Source organism: Giraffa tippelskirchi, chromosome 3, assembly GCF_054371585.1.
Source record: "Giraffa tippelskirchi isolate mGirTip1 chromosome 3, T2T-mGirTip1v1.2.pri, whole genome shotgun sequence".
Classification (NCBI taxonomy): Eukaryota; Metazoa; Chordata; class Mammalia; order Artiodactyla; family Giraffidae; genus Giraffa; species Giraffa tippelskirchi.
The window spans coordinates 44,677,258-44,696,931 of NC_137277.1; the positions used below are offsets into that span (position 1 = coordinate 44,677,258).

General features: G+C 38.1%; 1 protein-coding gene and 1 long non-coding RNA gene across 6 annotated transcripts in view; one reads left to right on the forward strand and one right to left on the reverse strand.

Moving 5' to 3' along the window:
* Nucleotides 1-472: 472 nt before the first annotated feature.
* Nucleotides 473-12,108, reverse strand: LOC145541949 (uncharacterized). The gene is made up of 3 exons (XR_014079424.1): nt 11,653-12,108; nt 9,937-9,997; nt 473-814 (listed from the first exon to the last, which is right to left on the reverse strand). It is a non-coding gene; the product is annotated as an uncharacterized LOC145541949 (long non-coding RNA).
* A 223-nt stretch (nt 12,109-12,331) lies between these two features.
* SUZ12 (SUZ12 polycomb repressive complex 2 subunit) overlaps nt 12,332-19,674 on the forward strand; it is a 37,994-nt gene continuing 30,651 nt past the window's right edge. For 2 of the 5 annotated variants that reach the window (XM_081579703.1, XM_081579704.1), the window contains exons 1-4: nt 12,332-12,360; nt 12,772-12,858; nt 15,175-15,221; nt 15,306-15,370. In XM_081579703.1, the coding sequence (XP_081435829.1) occupies nt 12,810-12,858; nt 15,175-15,221; nt 15,306-15,370 (161 nt within the window). In that variant the 5' untranslated portion in view covers nt 12,332-12,360; nt 12,772-12,809. The other 3 variants (XM_081579701.1, XM_081579702.1, XM_081579705.1) reach the window with 2 other exon arrangements.

Here is a 19,674-nt window from a genome sequence, read left to right on the forward strand (position 1 = left end):
AAAGACTGTAAGCGAGGTGATTTTTTTCTGACATCTTGCAAGTCTGAAAATATCTTTATTTGACATTGATCATTCATCTGGGTATATCATTCTGGGTTGGAATTCATTTTTTCTTATGACATTTTTCCTTAGACAACTATGAATTGTCTTCTAGATTCCAACATTAGTGCTGAGAAGTCTGATGAAATTCTTACTTTTGTCCATGACCCATAGTCCTTTATTCTATTTTTATTATTTCTGGAAGCTTTATGTTCTATCTTTGACTTTTTGAAAATGCCCAATGGTATGTCTTGATGTACATCTTTTCATTCATTGTGTAAGACACTCAAGGACTCCTTCACTTTAGAAACTCTTGCCCTTCAGTTCCGGAAAATTTCTTCCTTAGCTTTTCGTCCCTTGCACAATTACTCATTAGATCTCTCCCCTCCACACACATCTTCTATCCCACTCCATCCCCACCCTTCTTTCTCTGTTTTTACTTTCTCAAATTCTTGTTAGTGGTACATCAGGATCTCCAAATAATTCTAATTCTCTCATCTTTTCTCTACCACTTCTCTTTTCTCTTTTTTTTTTTTCCTGCAAATTCTCTCATTTCCTTTTTTGTCTTCAAATTTCCTCAACTCTATTTTCCAAACTTTTCATTGCCTCTTTGTCAATTTTGCCTTCTAAACAATGGGGTGCCAGTAAATAACAATGAACTCTCCAAAGAGGGGTGTGGGGAGCCATCATTGCTAGTGCTTGCCCATTTCCTCCGTGCAAATATTTCCACCATGCCTGATTTCAAGCCACCAACATTATACTCCCGAAAGCAGAGCTGGGGAGAGAAGCATAGTAGTGTATCATTATGCTAGTATTTCTACCATATATATACAATACACAAATAATCTCAAGAGCATAGGTAACAGTAAAATGTTAATAATGAAATAATTTGGAAGTGATGAGTTTTAAATATTACTTTTATTTTTAATATAATATCTTTAATTATAACCATATATAACCTAAAGATATTATATTAAAAATAGAAGTAATACTCAAACCTCATCACTTCCAAATTATTTTATCTTTAATTGTAACCTTATATAACCCAAGGCTTCCCTGGTGGTTCAGTGGTAAAAAATCTGCCTGCCAATGCAGGAGACGTGGATTCGATGGTGGGTCCGGTAGATCCCCTGGGGAAGGAAATGGCAACCCACTCCAGTATTCCTGCCTAGGAAACCCATGGACAGAGGAGCCCGGTGGGTTACAGTCCATGGGGTCACAAAGAGTCGGACACGACTAAACAACAACAATAACATAACCTAATTTTTTAATAATGATTGTGTTTAACAAATGGATTGCAAAATTCCTCAAGATTCACCACTTGGCTCTTGCACACTGGTATGAGCCACCTCCTGCAAATTATTGCTTCAAAATGAAAAACCATGCTCTCTAACATAATAAAATTAAATCAGGGTAAGCTTCCAAATGCAGTTCTGATCACATCACTCCCCTGAGTGAAACCCTTTATTGCTTCTCTGCTTCCTGACACCCTCAATAGTCAAGGCTCAATTCACAATCCACCTTTCTTATTTGTTCATCAAACAAATATTGATCAGGTGTCTGCTATGGGCAAGGTCTTAAGCAAAAGAGGCAGAGGATACAAGGATGAATTAAACACATTTCCTTTCTTTGATGTACTCCCAGTGTAGCAGGAGAAGCAGAAACTTAAATACGTATTAATGTAATGAATGTGATAAGTACCTTTTAAAAGGTATGTACAACACAAACAACCAAGTACTACAGGAATGTCTAGCAAATGCCTAATACAGCCTTGGGGATCTACCAAGAAAAAAAATCTTTCCTTGTCTTCCAGGTCTACTAGTGGGTTGGGTTTTTAAATTTTATTTAACATTATATACTTTTCTCATCACAAGCTCTGAAGATAAAGTGGAGTATTCATTTTGAAGAGTCCTAGTCTTTTTTCCTATAAGAAATGTCCTCAGAATATACTGCTGGTTAAGTGCACAAATATTGAGACTGAACTAATAGAGGATTTTAAAAAAATCTATCAATATATAGGAAAGGTAGGAATATTAAAGTATGTGATATTAAATTTCTGGAGTATATTTACATGTATGACCAGAAGAAATGTCATAGAAAAAATGTAAAACATAAATGAAAGTAATAGGATAGCAGCATATGAAATACACTTGAAAGCTATAACTGAGCCATAAGAAGCTTCCCAGAAATCAGAAAATGTCATAGGATCAGCAATTATCTTATTAGAAGATGAGATTTTTCTGACCCCAAATATTTGATGTTATGATCTCACTCCAGACTGAAAATAATTGATTCAGTGGAATCTTCTAATTGTGTAAAGAAATAGGCCCAGAAAGTTGAAGTGACTTCTAAGCCCATGTAGATGTAAGTTGAGCTAGGATTAGAGAAGCTAGGTACCTTGGCTCCCACTTTAGTGTGTCTTTTCCTCTTAACACTTTATAAATATTTGCCTAGGGGCAAGCTCTGATGTTCACCAAGCAGTCTTGAAGCAACTTTATGCAGATATGTTCATTTTTTTGTTAGAGTTCAACAAACATTTATTGAATGCTTATTCCACAGTAGGCTTTAAAGATGAAGATCCCCTGCAGGAGGGCAAGGCAACCCACTCCAGTATTCTTGCCTGAAGAATCCCCATGGACAGAGGAGCCTGGCAGGCTACAGTCCATGGGGTCACAAAGAGCTGGACATGACTGAGCGACTAAGCACAGCACAGACATTGGCTAATGGGATAGACAAGTCCATACACTGTGGGTAATTTACTCTGTCTGGGAAGATTAGGTGATATTTTCATGTCCGAGATGACATCTAAGTTAAAGTGATAAATGTGTAGCACTTTGATGAGGAAACGAGGGGTAGACATTCCAAACATAGTAAGAAAGTATAGTAATATTCATGGAATAATGTTTAAACTGGTGTGACTAGAGAACAGGCAGTATAGCCATCAATATAATGAGGTAAAATATGAAAGTAGGAAAGACTCTGACGTTGCAAGCCCTTTTCCTGAGAAATAAGGAACATTTATTAACTTTACAAAAGGCTCTGTTTGAAGTATTGTTTGAAGCAGGATTCAGTAGCTTAGGCACTTGCAAAAGTCTTCAAGACTCATAGCTTTCCAGACCACTTGCTACCTGCCATTCTTCTCTCTGAAATACTTCCAAATTCACAGAGTCAGGAAACATTTATCCCGGAATAAAACAAGTTCCCCAACGCTGTTTGCAGGTTTTCTAGCGAAATTCCCTCTGTTCAAGAGATATTCTATTCTCCCTTCTTCTGCTCAGACACTTCAGTAAAATTTTAAGATTTCCAAGAAATGAAAACTAGCTTCTAAGGAGGGAAAAAAGGGAACTCTGCTTTAACTGAGTATAGAAGCAATATCATTAGAACCAGAAAAATACAACTGATTATTACAATTTTCCAGGAGCACTTAACGTGAGAAAACTGAAACATGCCCCTTATGATGGGGGCTCACGTTAAAGAGAAAGCCCCCACTTTGGAGAGTGAGCTCTGCCAGGAAAGAGCTGAGAAGCAGATCTTCATTGCCTCTTTCTCTCACCAACTTTTGGTGGGAAGGGCAATGAGCCGTGCCACCCTTCCTTGCACAGGGGGATTTGGTTGTCATTTCTCCTCTTAAAGGAATCAGAGCTCCTTGGAGAAATGGCTGATATTGACTATGCCAAAGCCTTGGACTGTGTGGATCACAACAAACTGTGGAAAATTTTTCAAGAGATGGGATACCAGACCACCTGACCTGCCTCCTGAGAAATCCATATGCAGGTCAAGAAGCAACAGTTAGAACTGGACATGGAACAACAGACTGGTTCCAAATTGGGAAAGGAGTATTTCAAGGCTACATATTGTCAACCTGCTTATTTCACTTATATGCAGAGTACATCATGAGAAATGCTGGATTGGATGAAGCACAAGCTGGAATCAAGACTGCCAGGAGAAATATCAATTAACCTCAGATACGCAGATGACACCACACTTATGGCAAAAAGCGAAGAACTAAAGAGCCTTTTGATGAAAGTGAAAGAGGAGAGTGAAAAAGCTGGCTTAAAACTCAACATTCAGAAAACTAAGATCATGGTATCTGGTCCCATCACTTCATGGCAAATAGATGGGGAAACAGTGAAACAGTGGCAGACTTTATCTTTTCCGGCTTCAAAATCACTGCAGATGGTGACTACAGCCATGAAATTAAAAGACACTTGCTCCTTGGAAGAAAAGTTATGACCAACCTAAACAGCATATTCAAAAACAGAGACATTTCTTTGTCAACAAAGGTCTGTCTAGTCAAAGCTATGGTTTTTCCAGTAGTCATGTATAGATGTGAGAGTTGGACTATAAAGAAAGCTGAGCGCTGAAGAATTGATGCTTTTGAACTGTGGTGTTGGAGAAGACCCTTGAGAGTCCCTTGGACAGCTAGGAGATCCAACCAGTCCATCCTAAAGGAAATCAGTTCTGAATATTCACTGGGAGGACTGATGCTGAAGCTGAAACTCCGATACTTTGGCCACCTGATACGAAGAACCGACTCACTGGAAAAGACCCTGATGCTGGGAAAGATTGAGGGTGGGAGGAGACGGGGACGACAGAGGATGAGATGGTTGGATGGCATCACCGACTCAATGGACATGAATTTGAGTAAACTCCAGGAGTTGGTTATGGACAGGGAGGCCAGGCGTGCTGCAGTCCATAGGGTTGCAAATAGTTGGACATGACTGAGCGACTGAACTGAACTGAACTGAAGATTAGGGTAGGGAATATACAAGATGAGGCTGGCACAGTACAAGAAGGTAAGAAATTGCTAAAAACAAAACACAAATGATGGGGCCACATCAAAGGGGCCGATCTCCCCAATGGCCAAAGCAGGAACAATCTGAACAACAAAATAAATAATGTAGCATTGGCTATAGCCCAAAGTATCCAAGTAAACACCCATAAATAAATGATTGAAAAAATACAGAAATGAGGGATAAAAGTCTCCTATATAGAGAAACTGTAAATAACTTACAAAGCTACACCCCCCTCAAGGAAGAGCTTAATTCACCACCACAACCTCCATCACCACACCTGAATGTGGGCTACACATGGGGACTTGCTTACAAGGATGGGAGTGGAGAAGATTGTCAAATACTAAGTTGGTTTGGTGATTAAGGTTAATATCATCAATGACGATCATGTTGATGGCAGGTACCCTGGACATGAAGTGATGAAAATGGCACTTCACCTCCGAGATCTTCCTCCCCAAAACCCATAACCCCATTCAATTAGAAAAATATCAGACAAATCCAAATTGAGGAACATTATATAAAATATCAGTACTCTTTACAACTGTCAAGGTCATCAAAAACAAGGAAAGTCCGAGAAGCTGTTACAGGTCACAGACTAGAGGAGACTAAGAAGCATGAGGACCAAAAGCAATGTGTTATCTTGGATGACAGATGGATGGAGAAGTAGACAGACATAGATGATTCACTTTGTTTTTTGAGGGTATTTTTTTGACCACTGGAGGCTTTCAGGTATCTTAGTTTTACAACCAGGGACTGAACCTAGCCCCCTGCAGCGAAAATGCCAAGTCCTACCCACTGGACTGCCGTGGAATTCCCTACATGATTAACTCTGGACAAAACAGAAAATATTCATATTATTTAAACACTCATGAAACATTAAAAAATAATTGATCATTTGGGGCCCTGAAAAAGTCTCAGCAAATTCCCAAAAGCAATTTGTACAGGCCTCTTTTTTTTTTCTTCTTTGTACAGGCCTCTTTTTTTTTCTTCATAGTGTAACAATTAATTGAAGATTGGTTGAATAAATTACTGAATTTTTGTTAAAAGGCCTACCAACTTATTTTTAACATTCCTTTCGGTGGGCAATTCAGTAGGCTCAGATCTTTTTGGACTCTCAGCATTTTTCAGATATTTTTGCTTTTATCGGGGAAAGAAGATTTTTATATTCTTACATGATAAGTACAATATAAACTTTCCTGTTTTCATTTCCCATTCTAAATATTGTGTAGTTTACCTTCCTACTGGGCACTCTTCTACATCATTTGACATGTTTTGAACTGAATTTGTAACCCTTATCTGCTCCATTGAGAAAAGATAACACTATTTGCCTTTCGTTTATTGTTTCACTCAGGAATCAAAAGTAGAACTCATGTTTTATAATTTTATAGAAAAGGACATTTGGATGAATTTAACTTTGGTATAGCACACTGGAAGGTGATTTCTGTTATTTTTCTTAGAATTAAAGAACTGGGATAATGTTAACAATAACCTATATAAGTGTTTCTTGATTTTTTTCCTCTATACCTAGTTTGATTTTTTAAAAATTTCCTATTCTCCTACCTCTGTAACCCATGTCTATCTTTGTAGGGAGATGTCCCTTAAGAACACATATTATAGATGTGTCATGTGGTATATAGAAGACTGTCTATTTTTTAATATATTCATTGATAAAGAACTTTATTTTTACTGATTATAGTATAAGAACTGTAGGTAGCTTTGTTTTGGCCTTTCAAAAACAAAATTATAATGCTGAACATGATTTCCCACATAATACATGCTCTACCATCAACTTCCAGGGATTCTGTTATGGACAAAAATCACTATTCTTAATCAATCCTTAATTTTATATTTGAGAAAACAAAGACCAGAGAACTTAAATAACTTGATCAAACTCACACTGTGAAATAATGACAACTCAAGAGTTGACTGATAGTGTAATGTTCTTCTCCTAAGTTTGCTGCAAACTTTTAAAATCTAGGAAAAAATTAGATTTAAAAAATAGAAATAGAGCCAGAAACATCTCTCTCCTATTAAGCAAACTCTCTTCAAAGAGTGCTCTCTGAAGAAAGCCCAACCAAATTAATTTCTTGGCTTCTGTGTATTAATTTGATCCCAAAAGTACAGAAACTTAATTTATCTTGATATGAAGTAGAAGTCCTATTCCCCCAGTTGTTCTCTTTACAGTGTCTCTGTCATAAAAAATGGTTACAGAATTCTGAAATCCATTGCTCAGTGCTTTTATAATCTCAGGGAATTTCTTGCAGGCACATAGAGTACTAGATATCCCACTGGCAACTTGTAAGCTCTGTGTTGTTCTATCAAAAACAGCTGCCAAATCATTGGGTAGACTCTTCAGGACATCTCTCTTATTCAGCTCAACCATGAAGGTGGCAACTTTCTCAAACTAGTCACATGAATAAGTTATTGTAGGAAGCCATGAATGTGAAGGGGAAAAAACTAGCTCAATCAGGAATAATAGCAATGTTTCCCCAGGATCTAGTTCCACTGGATAGTGTGCAGGCAGAAATAAAATTCTGAGTAGGGTAAGGTGGAAAAGAACTTTTTTAAAGAAGAACATACAACGTCCTAAGTAAAACTGAATGTAGACGCTAAGAGGTAGCTTTTCCACAAGTATTTAACCCTATAGATTCTCTCTCAGCATATACTTAAACTTCCTGCGTAATCTTAGCAAATTAAACTCTGGAACTCAGCTTCTTCAGGTGTATAAAAAGAGGCTTAAGCTAGATACTATCTAAGTTTCTTCTAGCTATAAAATTTGTTTTCACATAACAAAGTCATTTATAAAGAGTAATTGCTAAATATACCCATCAAATGAAAACTGTCTCAGGGAAATAAGAACTGTATCTGTAAAACGACAACAAGCTAAAAATAAAGGCCTGTATCTCTTAATTTGTTCTGATTAACAATAGTAATCAGAAATTGTACAATGAAGGTGAACTTACAAACTTAAATGGAAATTCAGACTACAGCATTATTATGGAAGTGGTATAATATCTAGTTTTGTTGGTATTATTTATGAAGGATGGTGACATAGTAATGCTTTTCTTCCCCTTAGAAAATGAAGGGGAAACTTAGTTTGGAAACAATCAGTTCACACAAAGATAAGGAGTAACAAAAGCAAGAAGATTAAATTTTTTGTTCTGGGGAGGGCATGGGTGAGAAACAGATTTTTTTCATCTATATTTCACTACTATTAAAGTAATAAAGTAAACTTCATTACTCTTAGCATACTCATGTTTTTCAGGGTATCAAATTTTGAGGTGAGTGCCATTATTAGTGCCATTTTAGCTCATTGTTCCTCATTATCAGACTTGGGAAGGTAGCAGAGAGTAATGCAGTGGTTTTCAAAAAATATTTCTTGAGCAAGCAGATCCATTATCTTTGAACAAATTACAGAACACAGAAAAGCAGAACAGCTCTGATTGCAGATGAATGGGGAAGTAGAGCCTTTTGAAACTCTGGGGCTTCCAAGATGACAGCCTGGATATCTTTGTTTTACTGGAAAACACACGGGGTTTTGAGTTCCCTGTAACTGGGTTCAAATCTCAGCTTGCCCACTTAAAAGCTGTGGGATGGTGAGAGAGTGACTTAATCTCTCTGAGATTCATTTACTTATGTTTATTTTTTTTTATTTTTTATTTTTTATTTATTTTTTTTACATTTATTGTGCACTTTATTTCTATTATTATATTACGTTGTGATATATCATGAAATAATTATACAATTCAGCAAAATGCAGAATCAGGCAGTAATGCAAGTGATGGGAAACAGCTGTAAATGAAGATGAAACTTCACTTGCTCTCCCGCCACTCATCTCCTGCTGTGTGTGACTCAGTTCCTAACAGGCCACAGACCACTACTGGTCTGTGGTCTTGGGGTTGGGGACCCCTGGGGTTGGGGACCCCTGGGGTTGGGGACCCCTGCCCTAGTAGACAGTCTAGCAAATTACTTATTAAATATTAGATAAAGCAGGCAATGATTTTGTGATTTCCCTGTAATGCCTGTTTGTCCTGCCATTTTTAGGACGTCATCAATAATTCCCAGAAAATGTGGATTTTTGTGGAAACCTTGACTCTGCTATACCTATTATAATACTAACTGAATTGAATCTTTTTAACCCTCCCATTAGGATGAAATAGATGATAGGCTTATCAGTTAAAGTGTTGATAAAAGAGTATGGGTCAAGTCCTTGACCAAATATATGAGTATAATCTGGGACTGAAATGAAACAAGGTTGCAAATACATGTAAAAAACTGACCACCTCCTTTAGCAATGTGCTAAAAATAAGAGACTAACAATAGTAAATAACAGTTTACAACTGTTGTATGGATAGGATCCTCAATAAATCTCAATTCACTCCTGCTTTTGCTTAAAATTAAACATAAAATGACTTGTCCCACAGTTTAAAAAAAATGGACATAGTAGTTATCTCCAGTTATAGGCCTCCCAAAATTCAGGTTTAGATATTTCCATTGTGTCTCAGGTGGTTTCTCCTCCCTCAGGTTATTAGTGTCAAGTTTCTTTTTGTCCCAGGGGTTCTAACTATGCCTTACTATCACCCTTATTATATCTAGTTAAACCTAGATAAACACACATACACAAATCAGGGGTTTATTATGAAAACCTCATAATACACAGTGAATATTCCATGGTTCCCATGTTTTTCTTTTCTAGACAAAGGGAAAAATATGCAAACTTTTAAGTTTCAAACAGAACTGTTGAAATTATTTTTTCATACTAACTTTTATTAGGAAGGTTATTAATATTTTTACTTTGGAAGCCATTCCTTTTTAAAAACCGAATTTGATTATATCTCTCTCAGAACATGTCAGCAAATACAACTTTAGTTCCCTCAAAGCGAGACTTAAATGTTCTTTTTCTTCTGATAAAGCTTTTATTGGCTTATTCTAATAGACTCAATGCTTAATCTTAAAGTGATGGGTCCAAGTCACAGCTCTGCCACTAAATGAGCAAGTGACTTAACCTCTCTGAGCCTATTTTCTCTTTTATAAAATGAAAATAATGCCAGCTTCATGGGATCATTATGACAAATTGAGGTAACATACATAAAAGAATACTCACAACTATAAAGGTCAATATGATGGCCATTCTTTCCTTGCACACGTATCTAGCTAGTCTGGTGCTAGGAAATAGGAAAGAAAAGGTCAGCGGCCTTTGCTTTTCAGGAGTTTACCAATTCCAAATATGCATGAAAGCCAAAACAAACAAAACCCTGGAAAGCAATTCAAATTCAGTGTGAGGTCGGGGACTAAACATATACCTGTCTTTGACAGTGAATTGGCATCACCAGTCTCAAAAACAGTTGACACACCAAACTTAAAAAATAACAAAACAACCTAGTTACAGAAGTGACCAACCTTGAGGTGATCTATTGACATTTTATCTACAGAACATAATCTGATTAAGAAGGCAGTAATGTGACCAAGATAACCCCTCAATTAATTCTAATTTGTTCGAGGTTATAAGGATTTTTTAGTATGCTACATACATTTTCGACAAAGAAGAATACAAAAAGTGAGAATGTGTTACACAACTCTTCCATAGCATGGATGGCTTTGATTCTTATGATCAGTACTGGTTAGCTACTGTACATTAAAACTATGCCCAGGGTGAAGCCTAGAATGCTTATACCATGGCATTCTTAAAGGAAACACCCTTTACCAACATCCCAAATCCTTTGGTTCCATTTCTCTGTTCATTGAAGATTTACAATAACCTGTGACTTGATCTGTATCTTTGGCTCTACCTGTATTTCCACCCTCACTTCAAACGGAGAACCCCATGCTCCTAAATGATGAAGACTGGTCATTTTGTCAGTTATATTTACTCTTAATTAACAAATTAGCCTTTAGGCTTATAACTTGATATTTTGTGATTTGCTTAGTACGCTTAGTACTCCAGACCTTGACTGAATTGATGAAACTTTATTTTATAACCCTGTAAAGCTAAAGATGAGCAGTTTAGCAAGATCTAATACCCCACAAGCCTCTAGGAAAGGATTATTTCAGAAATCTAAAGAACAAAACAAAATCTCTTCTTTATTTTGGTAGGGGGGGACTAAAAAAAAATACCAAGTACAGAACAGTATGACACAGGAGAGCATTCTGAACTTTTTGTCTGACTAAAAATATCGACTTAAAAACCAGCAACAGGTATACCTACTTTCGGATGTGTTTCTGAAATGCCAAATTTTATACCACCTGCAAAACCTGCAGAGCTCACTTTCTTAAGTAGAAAATGCATTGATAAAATCAGCGCTTTGGTTATTTAAATAACCATTCCAAAGATGCCTGCTTTGTAAACAGCATTTTGAAATTAACTATAAAGGGCCCAACGTAAGCATTTAAAAAATATAATTGGAAGTATGAAATGGATCTGTGTTTATAGATTGCAATTTTCGAAGATAATATTTCATTTTAATGTAATACAAGATCACAGGATTTCAACTGGAAGGATGTCCTTAGAGATCATCTTGCCCAACCTGAAATTCAAATCTCGGAGTATTAGCTCGACTCCGAACCAGTCCGGACCGGAAGCCTGAATCAGGCCTATGCATCTCTTTTTAAAAGAGACAGGCGAAACACTGGATTCCCTCTACAGTTTTTGAGCGCAAAATGAGCAGGTTCTCAAGATGGGTGTAGGTACTTCTAAGAAATCACCTAGTTTGTCCCCTCTGACAACTCTTCTGGTGTCCGGGGATCGAATATCTAGGTTTTGCTTCTAACATGTTGAGAAGCCGCAACCTCTCTCAGTAAGCATCCTGAAGCCTCACCGCACCTTCAGAAAATCGTTTTCTTCATTTGATTTTTGGACATTCCAGCTCCCTAGAAATCGCTCCCTTTGGTGGAGCCCTGCGGTGTCCGAGAGCAGCAACCGCAACCCCTTGGCTGCCCCAGTCCTCTCCAGGTCTCGCTGGGTGGGATTCGGCCAAGGGCGGCTTGAGGCACGTGGTTTCGAGGGGACCGGGGACGCGATCCCCGCCCTCGAGCCCCTTAGACCAGAAGCGATCCGACCCGACCCGACCCGACCAAACCCCTAGGCAGGCCCCTTCCTGTGAAGTTAGAGACTCGACGATCCAGCATGGATCTCAGTTCATTTAACAGGGCCCTCGCCCCCCAGTTCCTCAGAGGCCCGCCTCTCCTCAGGGGTCTTGTACACCCCGGGGGCGGCGACTGACGACGCTCAGAAGGCGAGAAACGGCTCCCTAAGCCGCTCGTTGGGTCCCTCTCTCCCCAGAATGCACCGGGGCCAGCAGGAAGGCCGCTCCGACCCCTAATTTTCCCGCGAATTCAGTTCAAAGAGGCGGCCGGGCCCGCGATCGGCAGCGCGCACGGGCCAACCAAGCCGCGCCTCCGCGAGAAGCGCCTCCGCGTGACTGACGGGGGAATCCGCGGGCCAACGGGCTGGGCGGCCGGGCGGCGCGCGTTCCCGCCGACCAATCAGAGCTCCGGGCGGGGGAAGTGGGCGGAGCGAGGCCAGGCTAGGGTGAGCGGTCTCTCGAGCGGAGCGGGGTTCTCAGGAGGAGACACTTTTTTTTTCCTCCCTCCTTCCCTCCTCTCCTCCTCCCTTCCCTTCCCCTCTCCTCCCCTCTCTCCTCCTTCCCCCCTCGGTCCGCCGGAGCCTGCTGGGGCGAGCGGTTGGTATTGCAGGCGCTTACTCTCCGGGGCCGCCCGGCGGGTAGCTGGCGGGGGGAGGAGGCAGGAACCGCGATGGCGCCTCAGAAGCACGGCGGTGGGGGAGGGGGCGGCTCGGGGCCCAGCGCGGGGTCCGGGGGAGGCGGCTTCGGGGGTTCGGCGGCGGTGGCGGCGGCGACGGCGTCGGGCGGCAAATCCGGTGGCGGGGGCTGTGGAGGCGGCGGCAGTTACTCGGCCTCCTCCTCCTCCTCCGCGGCGGCAGCGGCGGGGGCCGCGGTGTTACCGGTGAAGAAGCCGAAAATGGAGCACGTCCAGGCTGACCACGAGCTTTTCCTCCAGGCCTTTGAGAGTGAGTGTGTTGGAGGCTTTGAGGGCAGGAATCTCCACTCTTGCAGCGTTAGGGGGCCGGAACACTCGTGCTGGGACCCTCTTCGTCTCCTGGAGTCGGTTTGATTCGGGAGTGGAGGGCGAAATTGAGGGGGCTGTTCCGCCTTCGGGGGTTACGGCTCACGGGGGCTCGAAGTCTAGGGGCTTTGGGGGAGATAGGCTAAGGGGTCCAGGTGAGGTTCGTGCCTCCCCAAAGATTTACACGCGAGCTGAGGCCGTGGGGCCCCGCGTTAAGAGCAGGCTGCTTTTAGGTGAGGAGGTCACGGTTGAACTATACAGTTGGATCTGCGGTACAGGACTAGTTCTTGCTTTCTTTCATGCTTTCCATACTCCAGAAGTACAAGGCTGTCGGTTGTAGGTTCAGAGGAGCAAAATTAAGCCTGTGAAGAGGAATGCAGTAAAATCGACCAAATTGTCATTAGTCTGAAATGCCTTCGCACGAACTTGGTGCTGCACATTAACATGGCACCTTTTGATGCTCTAAACCTTTCAGATCTTTCCACCCATTTAAGGGGGACGTAAACTGAGACAGGTAGTGCTTAAGCAACTCACTTCTCTAGACAAGCTCTCGGAATTCTGCCCGTTGTGTTTGTCTTCATTTCAGAACATTTTCTGATGTCAATTTCTGTTTTTAAGGTCTGTTTCGAGGGCAAAGATACGACTTAATTTAGGAAGGGGGCAAGGTGTCTGGAAACAAACAATAGAATTTGTAAGAAACAGCATGACTATGAGTAACCTGCCCTGTTCTTTAATGAATATTACGTCCTGGTTGTTTTCCTCTCTGCTTTGGTGTGGATGTTGTATCTGGATGATATTTAACAGCTAGATATCTTACAAAAACTTGAATAAACTCAGCTCTACCACTCAATGTCTTTATTTACAATTTTCCGTGGCATATGTTAAGGGCATGGTATCAGCTGTGCTTGGAAAGATGTATTACATTGTTTAATACCCTTCTTTCATTCTCTCTCATTAGTGCTTCATGAAATTCTAATGGGAATTTAATACAAGGAATTTCAGTTTTTATTGAAATGAGTATTGAACCTGCTTGAGAGAGATTTACATTATTCTCGCGTTTCCTTAATATAGTTTTGGAAATTTGTAGAGGCTTTCAATTGGAAATACTAAAAGTACAGTGATGACAATAAACATACATGTTTGTACCCTTTCTAAAACATCTCATCTCCTTTTAGTTTATTTGAAACTAAAACTTAGCTAACTAAAGATTGAGTGGAAATACAAAAAATTCTCTCTAAATATTATGAGAAGACAAATCCTCCAAGAAAGTTTTATCTATCTTGCTTTCTGATGAGTCTGCTTTGTAGAGATTGAACTGTCATTAAGAGTTAGATTTGGGAAAAAAAAAAAGAGATTTGGTCACAGAAAAACTTGATTCTTTAATATTGATCTTAGTTTCTGAGACGTGTATATGCTTTGATGTATTTACTGATATAGTCATTTTTATACTGCTTTATTTAAAGAAACATATTACTAACATGTCATTAATGTAACTGGTATTATGGTATTTGTGTATAAAATATTTTCTATATAACATACATCCTTTGTAACAAATTTAACTAAACAACATAAAAACATTCTGAGAATCTATTACTTTAAAAATTTGTGTTGCGATAGTATTTACATACTGAGGTAATATTTACATTGAGCAAATTAGAAACTTCAACTATAGCTGGAAATAAATTCAATGAAAATTTTAGCTGATCTGTGTTTTAGATTTCAGTACTGACTAACTTTGCTCATATCTGTATTGGGACATTTATCTAGGTAACAATTGTATTCTGTTTGAGCTGACTACTGCACAGACTTTGAAAAGACTAATTAAAAAGTGAACATTTCATTTTTGTTATTGGCATCAATAAGGAGTTCTTTTACGGAATCCATCTCATTTTAGCTAATTTTTAGAAAGAGATGGGTTATTAGTAGTTTATATTAACTAAGTTAAATGAATGTAACTACTTCTCTTCAGTTTTGCATACAAACTCATTTAAAAATAGCTGCCTTAGATATGCAAGCCTTAAAAACAAGATATAGAGTACTTTAAATTTAAAAAATGTAGATGCATTTTGTGAATGTGTGTAGTAGACTGAATGTCATTTAATTGTGCATACTAATTTTCTTGATGTAAATATTCAGTACATGATTTTCATATAGGTGATTAGATTATATTGGTTATAACATGGGCTGGGTTGGTATTTTCTTAACAACTTAAGTAATGAGTGAGTTTAGATAACATTGGGGTTTTGTTTCTGTTACCTAGAACCAACGCAAATCTATAGATTTCTTCGAACACGAAATCTTATAGCGGTAAGTAATCAACAAAATTCATCAGCATTATTTTTTTCCTGGAATTTCATCTATTTAATTTGAATATTTTAACTTTTTTTATAGCCAATATTTTTGCATAGAACTCTTACTTACATGTCTCATCGAAACTCCAGAACAAACATCAAAAGGTACATTTTATGAATCTTATTTCAAGTTGATCAAACCATGTTAAAATTTTGTTTTAAAGTACAATCTCTAATGAAAGGTTAAATATGAATACTGAGGTGAAAGAGTAATTGAATTGATTGCAAAGCGACTTTTTAAAGTACCACTTTTGTAAATCCCAGTTGATTGCCAGTTTATTCCTGATAGAAATGATCTAGTAGTGAAGTAAATGAAGTGATTTTACTGACTGATGTTTTTGCTCTGTGCTAATAGTTTTTTTCAAGTTTGGTAGGAGTTGATTTAAATATTTACTAAATTAGGGCTCATGGGAACATATCTTTGATACATAAGTTTACCAGTTAATGTCTGAGTATTTCTGTTATGTTCTAACAATAAAGAAATCTCATTTTATATCTTTGGTGGTGGTTTTATTAAAAGGGAAATACTTTTGAAGTCAGTAGGAGGAATGTCTTTAAAAACTTCTTAGTCTTAATTGCTTAGTCTGAAAGTGGAATCTAGAAGTATCAGAGAGCTTATTTTGCTTTTAACATTTAACCGTATATAATTATGGAATGTTAGTTTCTTGTTCTGTGCCTGTGATTATTTACTGAGCATATCAAGTGAACAAAACTTTAAAGGAGAGAACCTCTACTAAGCATTTGGTATTGTTATAGTCTTGACTTAGGAAAACCATTAAGCTTTTCAGTATACTTTGAAAATAAACTCCTTTGGAGACTCCTGCTGGTTACTAAGTAAGTATCAGTGTTTTTTATGGTAAGACATAGTTTAGTTTTGTAGATCTATCTAGGTGTGTTTTGAAGGATTAAAATGTTAAAACCGTTTGTCTTTTGATAATCCCTCTGGATCCAGAGAGAGAGCACACGCGCGATGGTGCGCAGGCCTACACACGAATTTAACCGATGAAAACTGTCAAATTTGTAAATAACTAGAAAGAAAGGGATGGACTAGGCAGCAGAATTAAATATGTCAGTTCTTTACCTGTCTACTCTATACCAGGGTTCAGGAAACTTTTTCTGTAAAGGACCAGATGGTAAATATTTTAGGCTTTGTGGTCTAGGATACAGAATTGAGGCTATTAGGTAGTATATAGGTATTATACAAAAAAGAAAAAACATATGTCAACAAATTTTTTTATTGATGAAATTCAAAATATAATGATTGAGTGCAGTGTATTTTTTTTTGGCCACATGGCCTTCAAGATCATAGTTCCCTCACCAGGGATTAAACCTAGGCTCCAGTGGTGAAAGCACTAAGCCCTAACCACTGGACCATCTAGGAATTCCCTACTGCAGTGTTTTATAATACATGCCTACTAGTGAGAAATGTGGGATTCTTTTATTTTTGCAAAGTGGGGTGAGGGGGTAGCATTTAACAATTGGGATTTAGACTTCTCTATTATCAAATCACTTGGAAATATAAATATAAACATATAAATATAAAAAGCATTCTGGCTCATAGGCTGTGCAAAAACAGACAGTAGGCTGGATTTGGCCAATGGTCCATAGTTTGCAGACCCTTGATTTACTCTCTAAAAGTAGGATTTGATTAAGTAGTAAATTTTTCTTTCAATATTTTTAATATGGAAATGAGATCTAGAGGACTTTCCTGGAGATCCAGCGGCTGCTGCTGCTAAGTCGCTTCAGTTGTGTCCGACTCTGCGACCCCATAGACAGCAGCCCACCAGGCTCCGCCGTCCCTGGGATTCTCCAGGCAAGAATACTGGAGTGGGCTGCCATTTCCTTCTCCAGTGCATGAAAGGGAAAAGTGAAAGTGAAGTCGCTCAGTCGTGTCCGACTCTTAGCGACCCCATGGACTGTAGCCTACCAGGCTCCTCCATCCATGGGATTTTCCAGGCAAGAGTATTGGCGTGGGGTGCCATTGCCTTCTCTGGATCCAGTGGCTAAGATTCTGTAATTGCACTGCAGGGGGCACGGGTTCAGTCCTTGATCAGGGAACTAAGATCCTGGATGCTGCCATGTGGCCCAAGAAAAAAATTACCTGCAGTTATCATCTAGAATGCTATCTGACTTTAATTTAAAGTGATAAAGTTCTTTAAAAGTAAATTTGAGTTAATCTATAAGTGGATTAAAGAATACATCATGATTGTTTATTAAACTGTCTGTGGGATACATTACTCTTGTCCGCTAAGGAGTGGAAGCCATTTTAAAAGTTTGGTAGTAGAAGTGAATTTTCTTAATTTAGTACCGCATGGGTAAAAAGTTGTCTTTTGGACAGTTTCTAAGCAGTTTGCCAGCCAAGAAACATACACGTTCCATTTAGTCTATTTTGCATGTAAAAATACATTAGGAATCACTTCATTCTTTTCTTGCATGCTTGGCCTGTATAAGACACTGACTCATTTTTAACACTTATACTACAATTTAATACCTTCAAATGAGTGCTGTCTTTTTCAAAGTAGTTAGTGAATTTGGAAGGTGACGAATTTAGCCCAGTGATTGTGGTCTTTGTTCAGTGTTCTTGAAACTGCTTTTACAAAATTGCTTTTAGTACTATCCCTTTGCTCACTATGTTTTGGGAACTCCTTTTGTACCATTACAACATAATACTCATTGTTGGAATATACTTATCACTCCTTTTGACATGCAGGTGTAAGATTAAATCTGGTATATTTGTTAAAGTCTTTTACTTTCGTTGTACTTCATAGAGGTATTCAAATTTTATAGGCTGACACTACCCTGACACAGTGGAAACACTGGTGAGGGGAGAAGGGTGTCTTATTGAGCCCATTTTACTATGTTTCATGTAAGCTGCTTCTGAATCCTCCCTCCAGAATTTCCTGAAATTTCTTGAATTTTAATAATATTATCCATTTTGATGACCTTTTGATAACTATATCCCTTGTTAAATCTGAGCTACAGTAGCAGTACCTTTCTAAAAAACAGAAATACTTGGTGTTGGAAGGTGAGGCTGCTTTTATGTAGTTGCCTATATGGTTTGTTTTGTTTTTCCTAAGGAATGCTGGGTTGCCTGTATGATCTAACCTATTCAAATGGTTCTTAATATTCAGTTCTATGTAAAGTCTCCATAAAGTTGGAAGAGATGAACCTTGTGACCTACAGTCTTAACTTTTCTTCCTACAGACAAGGTTTCTTCTTAATCATTACACAAAGATAAACATTTTATTCTTAAAAGTTTCCAGAAACTTTACAACCTCCTCAGTAGTACATTTCAGTATTTATACTGAAAAGTTCTTTGTAACTAGCCTAAAAGAATCGTACGTTTTTCTTCTTTCTTCTCTCTTATCTATGGAGATTGAAAATGTATTGCCATCCTTCTTAAAGAACTTCTTCCTATGCTTTATCAGATGAAACTTTTAATATTGAGGTTTTCATTAACTCTAAAGGTAAAGAGAGAAGCTTTTTTTTAAAACGATCTTTTGTTAATGGAGGCTATTTATTCACCTGAAGTATAGATTATATCAACTCTATTCTTCCTATCAGTGTTTTGGTATGATATATTTACATCAACATTTCTCTACTGATATTTTATTATAGGGTACAATAGCGGTTTTTGAGGAATGAGCATATTAGTAATTTCTAGTATCTGAATTCAAGCCTAACAAAGTAATTAATGTGGAATGCATGAATCTTTTCAAGTTCTAAATTTGAAGGGAGTATAAGAAATATTTGTTTCCCATTAACATAAATGGGTCTAGTTTTTTAGCCTCTAAAAAATGTAAATAGTAGGTTACCTTAAGAACGAAGATGAGACTTGTTTTAGAATCCATTCATTCTTAAATTGCTTACTGAGAGTGTGGTTATTCTTCATTTAAGTTTCTATTTTGTGGAGAATTACTTTTTTCTCTTAAACTTGTTAAGTTAAAAACTGATGATTTTGTTATGATTTGATGGTATGTCCTTTAAACTTCAAAATTTTTTTCATGATGGTGACAACCATCTCTTTAAAATGACATTAAACTTTAGCCATTACTGCTCATCTTTGAGGGTGTACTTCATATGTTTTATGGAATATCCATATTTGTCAGGTTACTTAATAGAAATATGAATGTTTCAAAATATACATAAAATTTGTATTTGTTTGGCTCAGTCTGACAGATGCTTGGCACCTACCAAGATTAAGGCAACATGCCAAGCACCATGTGGCTTTCCTTGAAGAAGATGAATCTCTGCCCTTTAGGAACTTATAATCTAATAGAAATAAAATATTTATTCAAGTTTCACATTTAAGAGACTAAATGTCAAAATAAATATAAACCAAGTGCCATAGGTACGGAGAAATCCCTCTAGTTTCGGATTAATTACCCAAGGTTTCATGGAAAAGTTAG